The following is a 13183-nucleotide window of genomic DNA, read 5'->3' on the forward strand; positions in this document are numbered from 1 at the left end:
TTGAGAATATTTACTCAAAACTGTGTAGTAATTTACTTCAATTAGCCAATCATATGTAAAACATATGCACATGATTTTATATGTAATGTTGTACAGGAATTTTGCTTTTCACATGACTGGATAATTGATGTAAAAAATCACACATTTTTAAGTGCAGAATCTCATTTTTTTTTTTTTGTAGTAAATCAGCCTTCTTAGTTCTAAACCATGCACAAAAAATTGACCTTGCATTTAAACCCACCTTACAATTATAAAGGTGATTATGTAATGCACTTGTTGTGAAAACATTTACCCTATGTCAGTATAGTTCTGTATGACGATAAGATTTTGTACCACATCCTAAAATGTGCCTAAAGGGAATGTATAGTGGTTTATTTGTTATGGTCAGTGTCTTTTTAAAGTGTATGTTACCCTAAAAATAAAAATAAAAAATCCATATTTGTTTGATTAGTCATATACTTGTTTGTAAATGTAGCCTGTAATTTATTCTGTAGGTTTCTGTTATATACCTGGTGAGCCTACCAGTTCCTTGTGGTTCCTGTTTCAAACTGACCGCGCTAAGCATGGAAGCAGATCTATACTGGCTTGGTCAGCTTGCCTCAATAGGATCCCTGCAAGGATATACAGAATTCCGATCAGTTGTACAGTGTGCTGGTATCTTGCAGTCAGTTTTGTGCCACGCCCTCAGGCCTTCTATTAGGAGATACTGGATGCCATGCATTATCCTGTATCTCCCAGTACTTAAAGCTGTCACGCCCCTTCCAGCCCTACAATGTTGATTTAAATTATGTGCTCACAGATGGGGAAGTACCTTCCCTCTGTGTGGGACTCACCTGCTTACACACACACACCGCAATGATCCACCTGCTACATCACCAAAGGAAGGGCAAAAATGAAAGGGCACTAACACCTGCCAACATGCTCTCAATTTCTTTAATGCACAGTAAGAAGCTGTGATCATTTTCTATATCTGCACAGCACAGGACACATCAGAGGACAGTGACATATAAGGAGGATGATTCCCACTGTGCAGGTGGCTGACAGCTATGAACACTGACTCCCAGCATCAGGCATGAATTCAGTGTGAGATTGAGAAGAGCAGCTGCCAGGAGGTGAAGAAAGTAGTCAACTTGTAGAAAATTAGGGGTGAGAGAGGGCTGCAGGCTTCCCAGGCTGCTGCTGGGATCAGTGCAGGTTTCTGCAGTGGGTGGAGAGGGGCTGCCAGAACCTGAACATACATTTGCTGGCTAGCAGGGGATTGAAGATAAGGGAGGGCAACATACTGACTGATGTGTCAGGGGAGGCAATGCACAAAGATGGAAAATATACTTGCTGTAAAGTGAATGATTCGGAGCAGCCACATGTGCATTAACAGAAGTCTGTAGTTTCGACCAATAAAATGGGACAAAAGGCAGGCAGCTACCATATGGCCCAAGGAATCCTTTGTCACATATTAAATCTTTAATAAGAAATAGTGTACAAAAAACAGATAAAAAACAATAAAATGTCTAAACACAAAAAAATTAAATAAGTTAGTAAACAAAGTCTTCGTTTAAAGCAGGCTGTCTAGTGTTACAGTGATGGATTTAGGCAGGGGAGCTATGGAGGAAGAAGCAATCATAACTGACAACATTTCTAGTGGTACAAACAAATTGCTCTCAATCTGTTACATGCTTACAGGAGAACAAGGAGATGCAGGATTTCCTGGTAATGTTGGTCTTGATGGAGAAACTGGAGAGAAAGGAAGTCCTGGCCTTCCGGGCTTAAAGGGTTTACCCAGCTTTTTCCCAGGTAATTTTTGATGTGACATCATTGTATTGTGTTTTTGATTATTTTATTAGGTCACTGACTAAATATTCGTTCTTGCATAGGTCCTCCAGGATCTCCTGGATTGAAGGGTGAAAAAGGTCAAAAAGGATATCAAGGAAACCCGGGATTACCTGCTTTTCAAAAAGGGAGATATGGAGAACCAGGAGAGCCTGGCCCAAGAGGACCCAATGGTTTTCCAGGGTATCCAGGTAAGTAGAAATTGTATATTTAAATCAAAAGAAAGGCAGATACCTGCACCTGTAGCCAATAGTTTCTTACTAAAAGTGAACGACTTTACATTTCTTGCCAAGATAGTCTTAAAGGAAATCTGTACTTTGAGAAATGGGGCTGTCATTGCTAAAATGCCCAGCAGTCATGGTGATCACCCAGCTTCAATACTTTCAAAGACACTGACCTGGAGCTATTGTGCACAGGGGTAAGGAGTTTTGACTTCACTCTGACAGTGACTCAGTACTGACATCAGAGGGTCAAACTCTCTGCTGGGCAACTTTTCCAGAAGCAGATCGGCAGTGGCAGCCACAATATTTAGCTCAGCACAAGTTTTTTTGACTATAGTATAGATATGTTTCTACAAGTATACTAATATAGTGAGGTCAGAGCTATAATGTCCTTTTTTATATCAGAGATTCATCTTGTTCTCTCTTTCCTTCTCTCCATCTTTGTTCCTCTCTCATTTATTAAACAAGAAGTATTTAGTACTTCTTGGTACAAAGAGGGAGTTTCACCTACATTCAGTTCCATTAGCAATGGAAAAAAGCTAATCTTGGAAATGAATTGTATTCAAATTACAGCACACAGCTTCATATTGCCTTTTTAGGTGGGCGCATTGGAAGAAAAGGTGCTAAAGGATCCCCAGGAAATGATGGATCAGATGGATATCCTGGCTTTGCTGGTTTAAAAGGACTTAAAGGTGATTATATTTATATTAGTGTTATAAAGTGCATGTTCAGTCAAGACTTGTTTCCTTGGTTTTGCAAAGAGTAGATAGGGGTAAGAACCTATGTTAGATTTTTTACTGCTTTCCAGGGGTCTAAGAGAATTACTCAATTTTTCTGCCCTGTTGACAATATTTCACCAGACAGGAAGCAATGGGAACGCTACATCAGCAACACAGAAAGAAGAAAAAATGCTTTTCTCTAGCTTGGAAGGAGAAGGCCTGTCTGGTTTTTATCTGGTTGTATCCCTGATTAATACCCAACAGGGTTCTAATCTTTGCCTACTCCATCCAAAACTAGAAGAAAATGTTGACTTGATATGCATTTTAAATAATTTTAATGTGGTCATGAAACATTAATATAGCTACTGCAGTTCATGACTTTTTTGGCACATTAATATGTATGTAATGGCAAAACTTTTTATTTTTGTTTTTTGTAAAGTGTGGAAAAGGTTAGATCCTCTGCCAGCTTTTAGGCTTCGTTCAAACAGTTATACTATAGTGTACGTAGCGCTCACCCCCAAATAGGCCATTGAGAATATGCCCAGGTTTTCCATGCTGGTACAGAGGCTGCCAGTCACAAGCATGGTTCAATGCACACCAACCATACGGGCTCAGTCTAGGAGATGTTATTGCTGAGTAACATGAAACAGTAAAGGGGTTCAGGATACTTAAAAACAATTAATAGGAGGACAAACTTCTAACACAAATAGCTGCAGGCACACATGAAGGTCACAAACACAGGTCTTACTCACAAGATCTTAGGGGTTGTCTGCCATCCAGCTTCCACAGTTACTGTAGAGGGTGAGGGAGTGAGCCAAAGGGAGCTAAAAGATTATTCTCTAGACCAAGACTTCAGGGCAGTACCTTCCAGCAAAAATCCATCAGTAACCTTCACTAGGCCCTCAGCTCAGCACTTGCTGAGGCCCAAATCCTTGACTCAGCATAGCTGCCTCCCAGGGGCAGTAGCGCCATGAGAACTGAAACCCTCTCTGAAGGGGAAAGAACACTAAGGAAAGGCCTCTCATACATTTATCACGTCCCCGGAAATGGCTGGGGCATGATAAATATTCATACTGGACATTTAACTCTCCCTGCTCTGTATTCTGGAAGCTTCTTCCAGAAGCAGGTGAGAGAAATCAAACACCAGCTAGGAAACCCTGACCAGAAAAAAACAATAGATTACTGTTCCACTGACTTCAGTGAAGCCAAAAAGGAAATTTTGCCTAGCAGCCTAAACGAATGAGGGTGCTACACGTACCCCCGTGCAAAGGTCTGTGCTTGCCCACACAGGATGCACAGGTGTTCAATGCATCCACATGTGAGCAGTCCCATTCATGTCATTTGGGATGCAGCAGCTGCAAGAACACGGCCATTGCTCCCAATTTGACATATGTGCAGGTGCCTGTCCCCAGGTGTGTTAAAAAATGGGGACAAATATTCCGGTAACAACTAAAATGGGAGTTTCTCTCACTTTAGGTAGATTTCCTCCCACTTTCTGTTGGTTCTCTAAAAGAGAAAGTGAAAGGAAATCTCCCCACTAGGATACAAACATAAAAAAAAAAAAACAAGCAGATAAGGGTAATACATACCTCCTAACTTTTTCAGATGGGAATAAGGAACACCTATTATTAAAAGTATGTAGACATAGGACACCCCCCCTGACACGCCCACATAAAGGAGAATTCTACAAAAAAATGATTTGTTTTTTAACCACTACTATTCCTTTATACTGGCTTTTGAAATATACAAATTCAGCAATTTAGAACTTTTAGCACTTTTTAGCACTGGGAAACACTTTTTTGAAGGATAAAAAGTGCATTTTATATGCAACTATATAGATCAGACCAAAATGAGGGACAAATGAGGAGGAAAGAGGGACAGGGGGACTTTGTTCCAAATCAGGAACAGTCCCTCGAAATCAGGGACAGTTGGGAGCTATGGTAATAATGCTTTCCTACTCCATCGAAAATTAAAAAGAAAAGTTTTGTCTTTACATGCACTTTAAGTTTAGTTTGGCTTGTAAAAAAAATACCTGTCAACAACAGATACATTGTAAGCTGGCTACAGAAAACATTCCAGACACCAATTCAGGTGATAGCAAATTCAGTTTGTTTGTCTGCACTGGATCGCATGGTACCAAAGTAATATGTAATCTAATTGCAGTGCATTTTTAAAAGTAGTACATTCACTACTTTTGGTGTGATTCAGTGTGATTTAAGTCCATTCAAATATAACCTGTTATCAGGTGATCATATCAATCACCTGATAACATTGTAAACAACCTGTCATGAATGGTTTTCCATTCATGAACAGCTTGCTTACTGTCATGATCTGTGATTAGCTCAAAGCAATCACTGGCTACCTGTACCATGTGATTAGCTTTGCTAATCATAGATCACAATCAAAAGTAAGCTGTTCATGAATAAGAAACCCATTCAAGACAGCCAAAGCTAAAGAAACAAAAGTGTGGCGCTATATATCACATCCACAGCCGTGTGTATTACAATATAGACATATAAAAATGGTGAATACTACCAAAAAATGTATGACCATAAAATGGATAGTGTCAAATAATTAATCAGTGTTGATCACATATAAAGTAAATACACAATAATACTTAATCATCAGATGTGCCAGTGATTAGTAGAAACCCATGCTGGTTCCATGAGCCAGACACCAAACATAAAAAACATGAAACTTTAAAAGTCCATAAAAAATGTGTAGAAAAATAGTGAAGAAAACATCAACAGAGTTCAAATGGGGTGATGCGTGGCCAGATGGTATTCACAGAAGGGAGACCACAAGTGTGCATAGATTGTACATCAGTGCCGGGGCCAACACCAGGAGTAGAGGAGGCTTACCGAAAAAAATTGACCTGAAATGGCGTACGCCAGACAAGTCAAAAAAGCATAATAACCACTGGTTCTGGGAAATGCGTCTTGTCAGATGTCATCAACAGATGGTGGAAAGAAAAGAGGGGGTTCGCACGGCTTCCTCTCCCATAGGTAATCCAGCATAAGCCAAACGTGTAGTTTCATATGCCATGCAAGGAGCAAACAAAACTCACATAGCGTAATAACGTTTTAAAACACTAGGTGGACCCTTCACGATCGCTGCTATTTGATATTTGAGCTCTGTTTCATTCTTCCAAAATGTGAGTCTGTTTTTTATTATTTTAATAAACTAGTGTTTTAAAACGTAATACCGGAATTGCGCTTAATATTCCAACCAAACCCTTATCTAGGCATTCATGCTGGGTGGCCAGAAAATGAAGGACATAGAGTGTGTGCTCCCCTCCCTCCTTTTAGACACCTTGCACCAATGTTGAGGTACAAGAGCCTCTTCCATACATCTGGTTCCACAAAAAGGATGTGGGGCTCATAAAGAAATCTGGAAGCCCTCCTAAATAATAAAGGGACCCCAAGTTTTCTACACCCTCCCAGGGGAATAATACAGGGGTATATTATCACGTATTACTCATTCCCACAAAAAAATTAAATGAAAATAAACACACCAACACCTTAAAAAAAGTCCTTCAATTACATTACATTACAAAATAAAATAAACAATGTTTACACGGCAATCCAATCACTACATGACAGATCCCCGACACTGCAGAAATGTGAACACAGTGGTGGGGTTCCACTTGAGCAAATACAGTCATGACCATATTTGGTCAATGATATCTCCCAGCATCTCCTCTGCTGTGTTTACATTGCAGCTGTGGCGGAAGTTCAGGCAGGTACACCTATAAGTGCTAACACATAATAACATTACCTAAATGTCACTGATGTAAATCATCACTGTTGCAAATTAGATATCATTTTAGGAAGTCTTATCTTGTTATTATGTTCCATGTGCATTGCAGCCATCTGTAAAGAACACATTTTTGTCTGACATCCTGGTAAGCGTTTACTTTGAACAGATATCTTTTACATAAGAGAAGTGTTTACACACTTCAATTTCACTGCGCCAGCAGAGATCGATGTGGTGGGGTCATATATATGTAGAGACACAAACACAGACATAGTTACACAGACACATGTGGGTTTGAGCTTTAGGGTGTACACCCTAATGCAATAAGCTGTGCATACCTTTGTACACATGCATATTTAGAGTGCAGAGCAGTGGAAGGTAAAAATTATATTCTTGATTGGTAACAGAGGCTGGCAATGTATAGTACCTAAATGTCACATTAAAGATTCTCATTACAAATAGATTTTATTGATAAATTGTGTATACATTACAGCAGAGCTCAAAATTCCTGAGCTACTAGCCAGGCCTTAAGGGTTACTCCCCACCAGTTGCCCCACCCAACCCTGCCCTGCACCAACTCTAATTCCGCCCCTAAACACGCCCTCATAAATTATATCATGAAATGACACTTAAATGTTTAATCCAGAATTAAGTTACAAAAATAAATATTAACAACAACTTTACCAGTGCCCATCAATACAGCCTCACCAGTGCCCATCAGCACAGCCTCATCAGTGTCCATCAATGCAGCCTCGTCAGTGCCCATCAATGCAGCGTGACCTGTGCCCTCCAATGTAGCCTCACCTGTGCCCATAATTGCAGCGTGACCTGTGCCCACCATTGCAGCCTCACCTGTGCTCACCCTTGCAGTCTTACCTGTGCCCATAATTGCAGCGTGACCTGTGCCCACCATTGCAGCCTCACCTGTGCTCACCCTTGCAGTCTCACCTGTGCCCATAATTGCAGCGTGACCTGTGCCCACCATTGCAGCCTCACCTGTGCCCGCCATTGCAGCCTCACCTGTGCCCGCCATTGCAGCCTCACCTGTGTCCATCTTTGCAGCGTGACCTGTGCCCACCCTTGCAGCCTCATCTGTGCCCATCATTGCAGCATGACCTGTGCCCACCATTGCAGCCTTACCTGTGCCCAGCATTGCAGCGTGACCTGTGCCCACCATTGCAGCCTCACCTGTGCCCACCATTGCAGCCTCACCTGTGCCCATCATTGCAGCATGACCTGTGACCACCATTGCAGCGTAATCAGTGCCCATCATTGCAGCGTGACCTGTGCCCATCATTGCAGCGTGACCTGTGCCTACCATTGCAGCCTCACCTGCGCCCACCATTGCAGCCTCACCTGTGCCCATCATTGCAGCGTGACCTGTGACCACCATTGCAGCATAATCAGTGCACATCATTGCAGCGTGACCTGTGCCCATCATTGCAGCATGACCTGTGCCCACCATTGCAGCCTCACCTGTGCCCACCATTACAGCCTCACCTGTGCCCACAATTGCAGCGTGACCTGTGCCGAGGAAGAGAGAGGGGCGGCCAGATCATCACAGGGGAAGAGAGAGTGGAGGAAGAGGAGAGCCGTCGGATCACAGAGCGCGGATATAGCCCCTGTAACAGCTTACATTAGAATTGCTGTCTGCTCTTGGTTACACACAGCTCCGCCTCCTGACCTGCAACTGTGATAGACAGAATGCATCCCAGCATTGGACTGGCATTCTGTCTATCACAGACACATATCAGGAGGTGGGGCTGTGTGTAACCAAGAGCAGAGAGCAATTTTAATGTAAGCTGTTACAGCGGGCTATATTCGCGCTCTGTGATCCGACGGCCCTCCTCCTCCAAGCTATCTTTCCCGGGGCAGTCGCTGGGAGAACAGCTCCCTGCCGGAGGTGCTCACTCCCTCCCCCCCTCTCCCAGACAGCCCACGCTCGCAAGCCCTCATTTTCACTCGCAAAATGCGAGTAGGCAAGTGGAAAATTTGAGGGCTTGCATTACAGTTTGCACTTGTTACTTTTCTGCTGCTAATAAGTTCATGATTTTGTATTACAGATTTCTGTGTGCTCTTTGTCTTCACACTTTACATATATTCCAGGTGAACAGGGAGAATGCAAATGTTCAGCTGGTGATGAAGCTACAAAGGGACCTGCTGGGGATCCAGGCCCCATAGGCTTTCCTGGCCTTACTGGCGAAATTGGTCCTAAAGGTGAAAAAGGAGACAGAGGAGGTCCTGGTCTTCCAGGTGCTCCTGGTATTAAGGTGAGACATTTTATTTGATGTTATATAATCTGATACCTGTAAATCAAGCTTATATAGTTGAATGATATGGTTGAATAAAGAAATATTAGTCAAAAGCAATCTTTCAAAGATATATGTGTATTTTCAAAAATATGTCAACAGAATTGTCCTATCAAGGCATGTGCCAAAAATAATTACGGATCCAGTACAAATAAAATTATCTTTGTTAATCAACCCAGTTGTATAATTTGTTACATGCATCTATTATATCAACTATTATATCATAGTACTGCTTGCAAAGTGAAACAAATATATGCTCAATCTTAAAGTATGGCTGTCAATCAACCTTATTATTATTATACAGGATTTATATAGCGCCAACAGTTTGCACAGCGCCTTACGATATAAGGGCGGACAGTACAGTTACAATACAATTCAATACAGGAGGAATCGCCCGTTAGAGTTTACAGTCTAGCAGATTATGGATTAGGATTATGACCTGGGTCCTGGTTATTAGAAAACAAATCCTGTTATCATTATAAGTTTATATAGTCATTATGGGTAATCCCTCACATATAGGCCACATCTCCAGCCTCTGTCACGCTGAATCACCAGCAAAATGTGCATATAGTGACTAAGGTACAAACACCCTTTGTCAGGTTTTTATGGCTATCTTTGTGCTCATTTGGAAAGTTTAGCCTCACTTCCTATCTAGGTAACCACAAAGAAAGTGAGGGAATATCTCCCCAGTGGGGCTGGAATTAAAATGTTCACCTTCATTTCCTAGGTATACTTTAGTGTCCCCTACTCACTCTGTTGACATATTAGATTTTGAAATCCATCCAGGTTAGTAGACCTCAGTGAGATGTAAGTTTCTTGAAGTATTTTAACTATATTTTTTATTACTTATATGATATATTGTTATTTGTTATTTCTTGATCCATATGTTTTGAGTAAATGTCTCTAAGTTTTATTTTTGGATTTACGGTAGTTATATTGTAAAAAGGTATGTGGTCTATAAAACAGCCCAGTATACCACAAATTGCAAAACCTTAACAGTGAAGCAGTACTATGTTGGCTGCAAAAAAGGAAATACAGTATATCCATTTGCATGCCATGTCACATAATGAAAAGTGGATCATTTTAACATATCTTTATGAAACCATTTTGTAACTAACTGATATTATCTGCTCAAAGGGGCTTCCGGGCTTTAATGGTCTTCCTGGTCCTGTGGGAGAGAAAGGAGACAAAGTAAACGCTACCGAAAAAGGTAATTCTTCCTTTCAAAATTCTCTCTACCTTATTAAAAGAAATTATCAGTCACAGCACATACAATACTTTTTTTTTGTACCATCAGCATTGTAATAGCAATACAAACAATAGTTATATTTGACAATTCAATTTAAACTTCTCGTTAATCCTAACTTAATCTCTCTTCCTGTTGTGATTGCTGTCTCTCTGCTAGCCATCTCTTTCTACAAATTCCTGGATTTCATGCATGCTTTCCAGTTCTCCTCTGCTCATTACTTTGGTTTACTTTTGATCCTAAAGACTACATATCCCATGGTACCCTGCTGCCTGAAAGCTGTATTTCCTGTTCTGACTCTACCTCCTGAAACTCTCATCAAATCTGAAGTTCATAAGGAAGGCTCTGTGAATTCTGTGACACAGCAGTGCCTATTTACAAGGCATAGTGAATACGTGTCACAGACTTCAAGGAAATAAATGTGTGGGGAATCTTCACAAAGTAAGTTTAAAAACTGCAGAATCATTCATAATAATAGGATTAAGCTACAAATAATTGAAAAACAACATGGAAATTGACATATGATTTTGTATTTGATCATAGATACATTTTATTCCGATAACCACGTACTCCTCTGGTGATATGATCCACAGACACTCAGTTTACAGTGATAAATGGAACTATCATATATGAATTCTGCTAACATATGCATATAGGAAGCCAGGGAGAAAAGTAGCAAATGCATTCTAGACTACAACCTACATAGTGATACATTGCTAAAACAGTTGTATTATTGAAGTCATAGGGCTGTTTAAACAATTTTACACATTTTTCATCGCAATGACTGTGGTGCACAAAGTTAGAGCTGCTAAAATGTCAAGGCTACCACTGATCTGCTATTAATTCCTAGACATGTGCACTGCCGAAAATTATGTTTTGTTTTTTTTTCATTTTATTCGTTTTTCTTTTTTTCATTTTTCGTATCATTCGTTATGATCAAAACTTGTCATTTCAAATGAATTTGTAAATTCTGTAAAATTCTAATTCGGTACATTCCATTCGTATAGATGCAGTATTTGTTATTTCGGTAATTTGGAAATTCAGAAAAATTCTAATTCAGTACGTTTCATTCGTATAGATGCAGTATTCGTTATTTCAAAAATTCATAAATTTGGATAAATTCGTTACGTTAACTAACAGGTAGACAAATTTGAAAGGAAATTCCAATACCTATAATGTTATTTCTTTATAACTATTATTATAGTTTTTATTATTATTATTATTTATTATTAATAAATAATAACAAAAATAAAAAAACTATAATAAAGGTTAATAATTTGTTACGTTCACTAACAGCCAAGTTTGAAAGGAAATTCCAATACCTATTATTTAATTGTTTATAACTATTATTATAGTTTTTATTATTATTATTTTTATTATTATTATAATAATAAATAATAATAATAATAATAATGATAATCATAAAACTATAATAATGGTTAATAAACTTAATAATTTAATTATAATAGAAATTATCTGAATGTTCTTTGTTCTTTTGGATTTTCGGATTTCCGTTCCTATTTTCAGATTTTTATTCTTTCAAATTTTCGTTCTTATTTCCGGATTTTCGTTCTTTTGAATTTTCAGATTTTCGAATTTCAGATTTTTGTTCTTTCGAATTATCAAATAGCTGGTGAACTAACACCAAGCTGGTCAACAATTAAACAAAACTCCAACCTAAAATAGGATAGAGGCTTGTAGCATTGTTCTACAAGCTTCAGTTGTCCAGTATCATTCCATCCAGTTTACTCCCAGCACCAGCCACAACTCTATTCCTCAGCAAGGTTTGTTGATTGGTGCTGATATGTCGAAGTACTGTATGGATACAACTGCTCTGACACAGAGAGCAGCAATACATCCATGCAGCCTGTTCTACAGATATGTGTCTAGTGCTAGAAGAAGCAGCAGCACTGTAGGGAATGATTCTGGGAAGTTGAAGCTTGTTGTACAATGTTACCAATAAGTGTTGTCACCATAGAACAGGAAGTGTCTGTGGTTATGCCATTTTAATATAATTTTCTTTTAAAATAAGACTTAAAAAGAAAGAGGATTGAACTTTTTGACATTACAGGTACATGCGCAACAACATATAGCATAGGTACCTTCAGTGTAGATACGCTTATATTGTAGTCCATTCAGCCCCAGGTCCTCCCTGACAATCTTATACTCACCTGTCCTTTATCCAGTAAGATATCACTGGCAATGGAATAGTCTGGATAGTTAGTCCAGAGTACAAGCTCACACTCATAAGTTCACCCTAGACGTAAATAGAAGTGCAGAGAACACGAATGAGCCGGGCCAACATTATTTTGACAATCTGGTGTGCAGCCTTGTCAACGGTATTTTATTAGATATGGGACATGTGAGTATAGTACTGGCTGTTCGAAAATGAAGGCAGGAGGGGACAATTATATATGTGTAACTGCAGTTGCAGTTACACTTTAAATGTTTGAGCTTAGGTACACTTTAATGTGTATTCCACGTTTCCATTGTGTAAGGTAATATATTAAAAATCAACTTGTACTCTGGATCCGAATTTACTTAAGTTATTATTACAAGAGGAGCATTTTCCTTTTGCCTTACATGTTATCTAAGTTGATCTAGATGTAGTGGCATTTATTACTGTTTCCTTTCTCTTGTCATCGATAATTCTTTCTTAACAGTATGGAGGGATATTTCTACTGTGATTGCAAGATCTAATCATTTTCCTGTTGCATTGTCCCAGGCACTGAGCAACATTAGAGATACATTTATGATTACAATAATGTTAGTAGACCTTGATCAGCCATTTGTTACAGTCTCCTCAGACTTCCCCTAGTATCAAATCATACTATGGAGTTAATTTACTAAAACTGGAGAGTGCAGATTTTGCACTCTCCAGTTTTAGTAAATCAACCCCTATGTCTCCAGGACCCAATTTTGATTTGCGCAGAAACAACATATAGTGTCAGGGCTCATGCAGGTATTTTTGTAGATTACCCAGGAACTTGTAGGCTCCACAAGGTGCAGCACTTCAGTATTGTTGTTACCTCAAACATTTTTGGCCAGGGCAGATGTCTGGTGCTTCCGAACCCAACCAGGTTTAAGAAGCTAGTTGCAGTTCCA

At 39.5% G+C, this 13183-nt stretch overlaps 1 protein-coding gene across 1 annotated transcript in view; it reads left to right on the plus strand.

Moving 5' to 3' along the window:
• The window catches only part of COL4A2 (collagen type IV alpha 2 chain), a 312542-nt gene that overhangs the window by 217406 nt on the left and 81953 nt on the right, over positions 1-13183 (plus strand). The window contains exons 20-24 of the mRNA XM_073614494.1: positions 1681-1791; positions 1872-2018; positions 2648-2740; positions 8630-8793; positions 9970-10042. Of these exons, the coding sequence (XP_073470595.1) occupies positions 1681-1791; positions 1872-2018; positions 2648-2740; positions 8630-8793; positions 9970-10042 (588 nt within the window). The remainder of the gene's footprint in view (positions 1-1680; positions 1792-1871; positions 2019-2647; positions 2741-8629; positions 8794-9969; positions 10043-13183) is intronic.

Source organism: Aquarana catesbeiana, linkage group LG02 (assembly GCF_042186555.1).
Source record: "Aquarana catesbeiana isolate 2022-GZ linkage group LG02, ASM4218655v1, whole genome shotgun sequence".
Classification (NCBI taxonomy): Eukaryota; Metazoa; Chordata; class Amphibia; order Anura; family Ranidae; genus Aquarana; species Aquarana catesbeiana.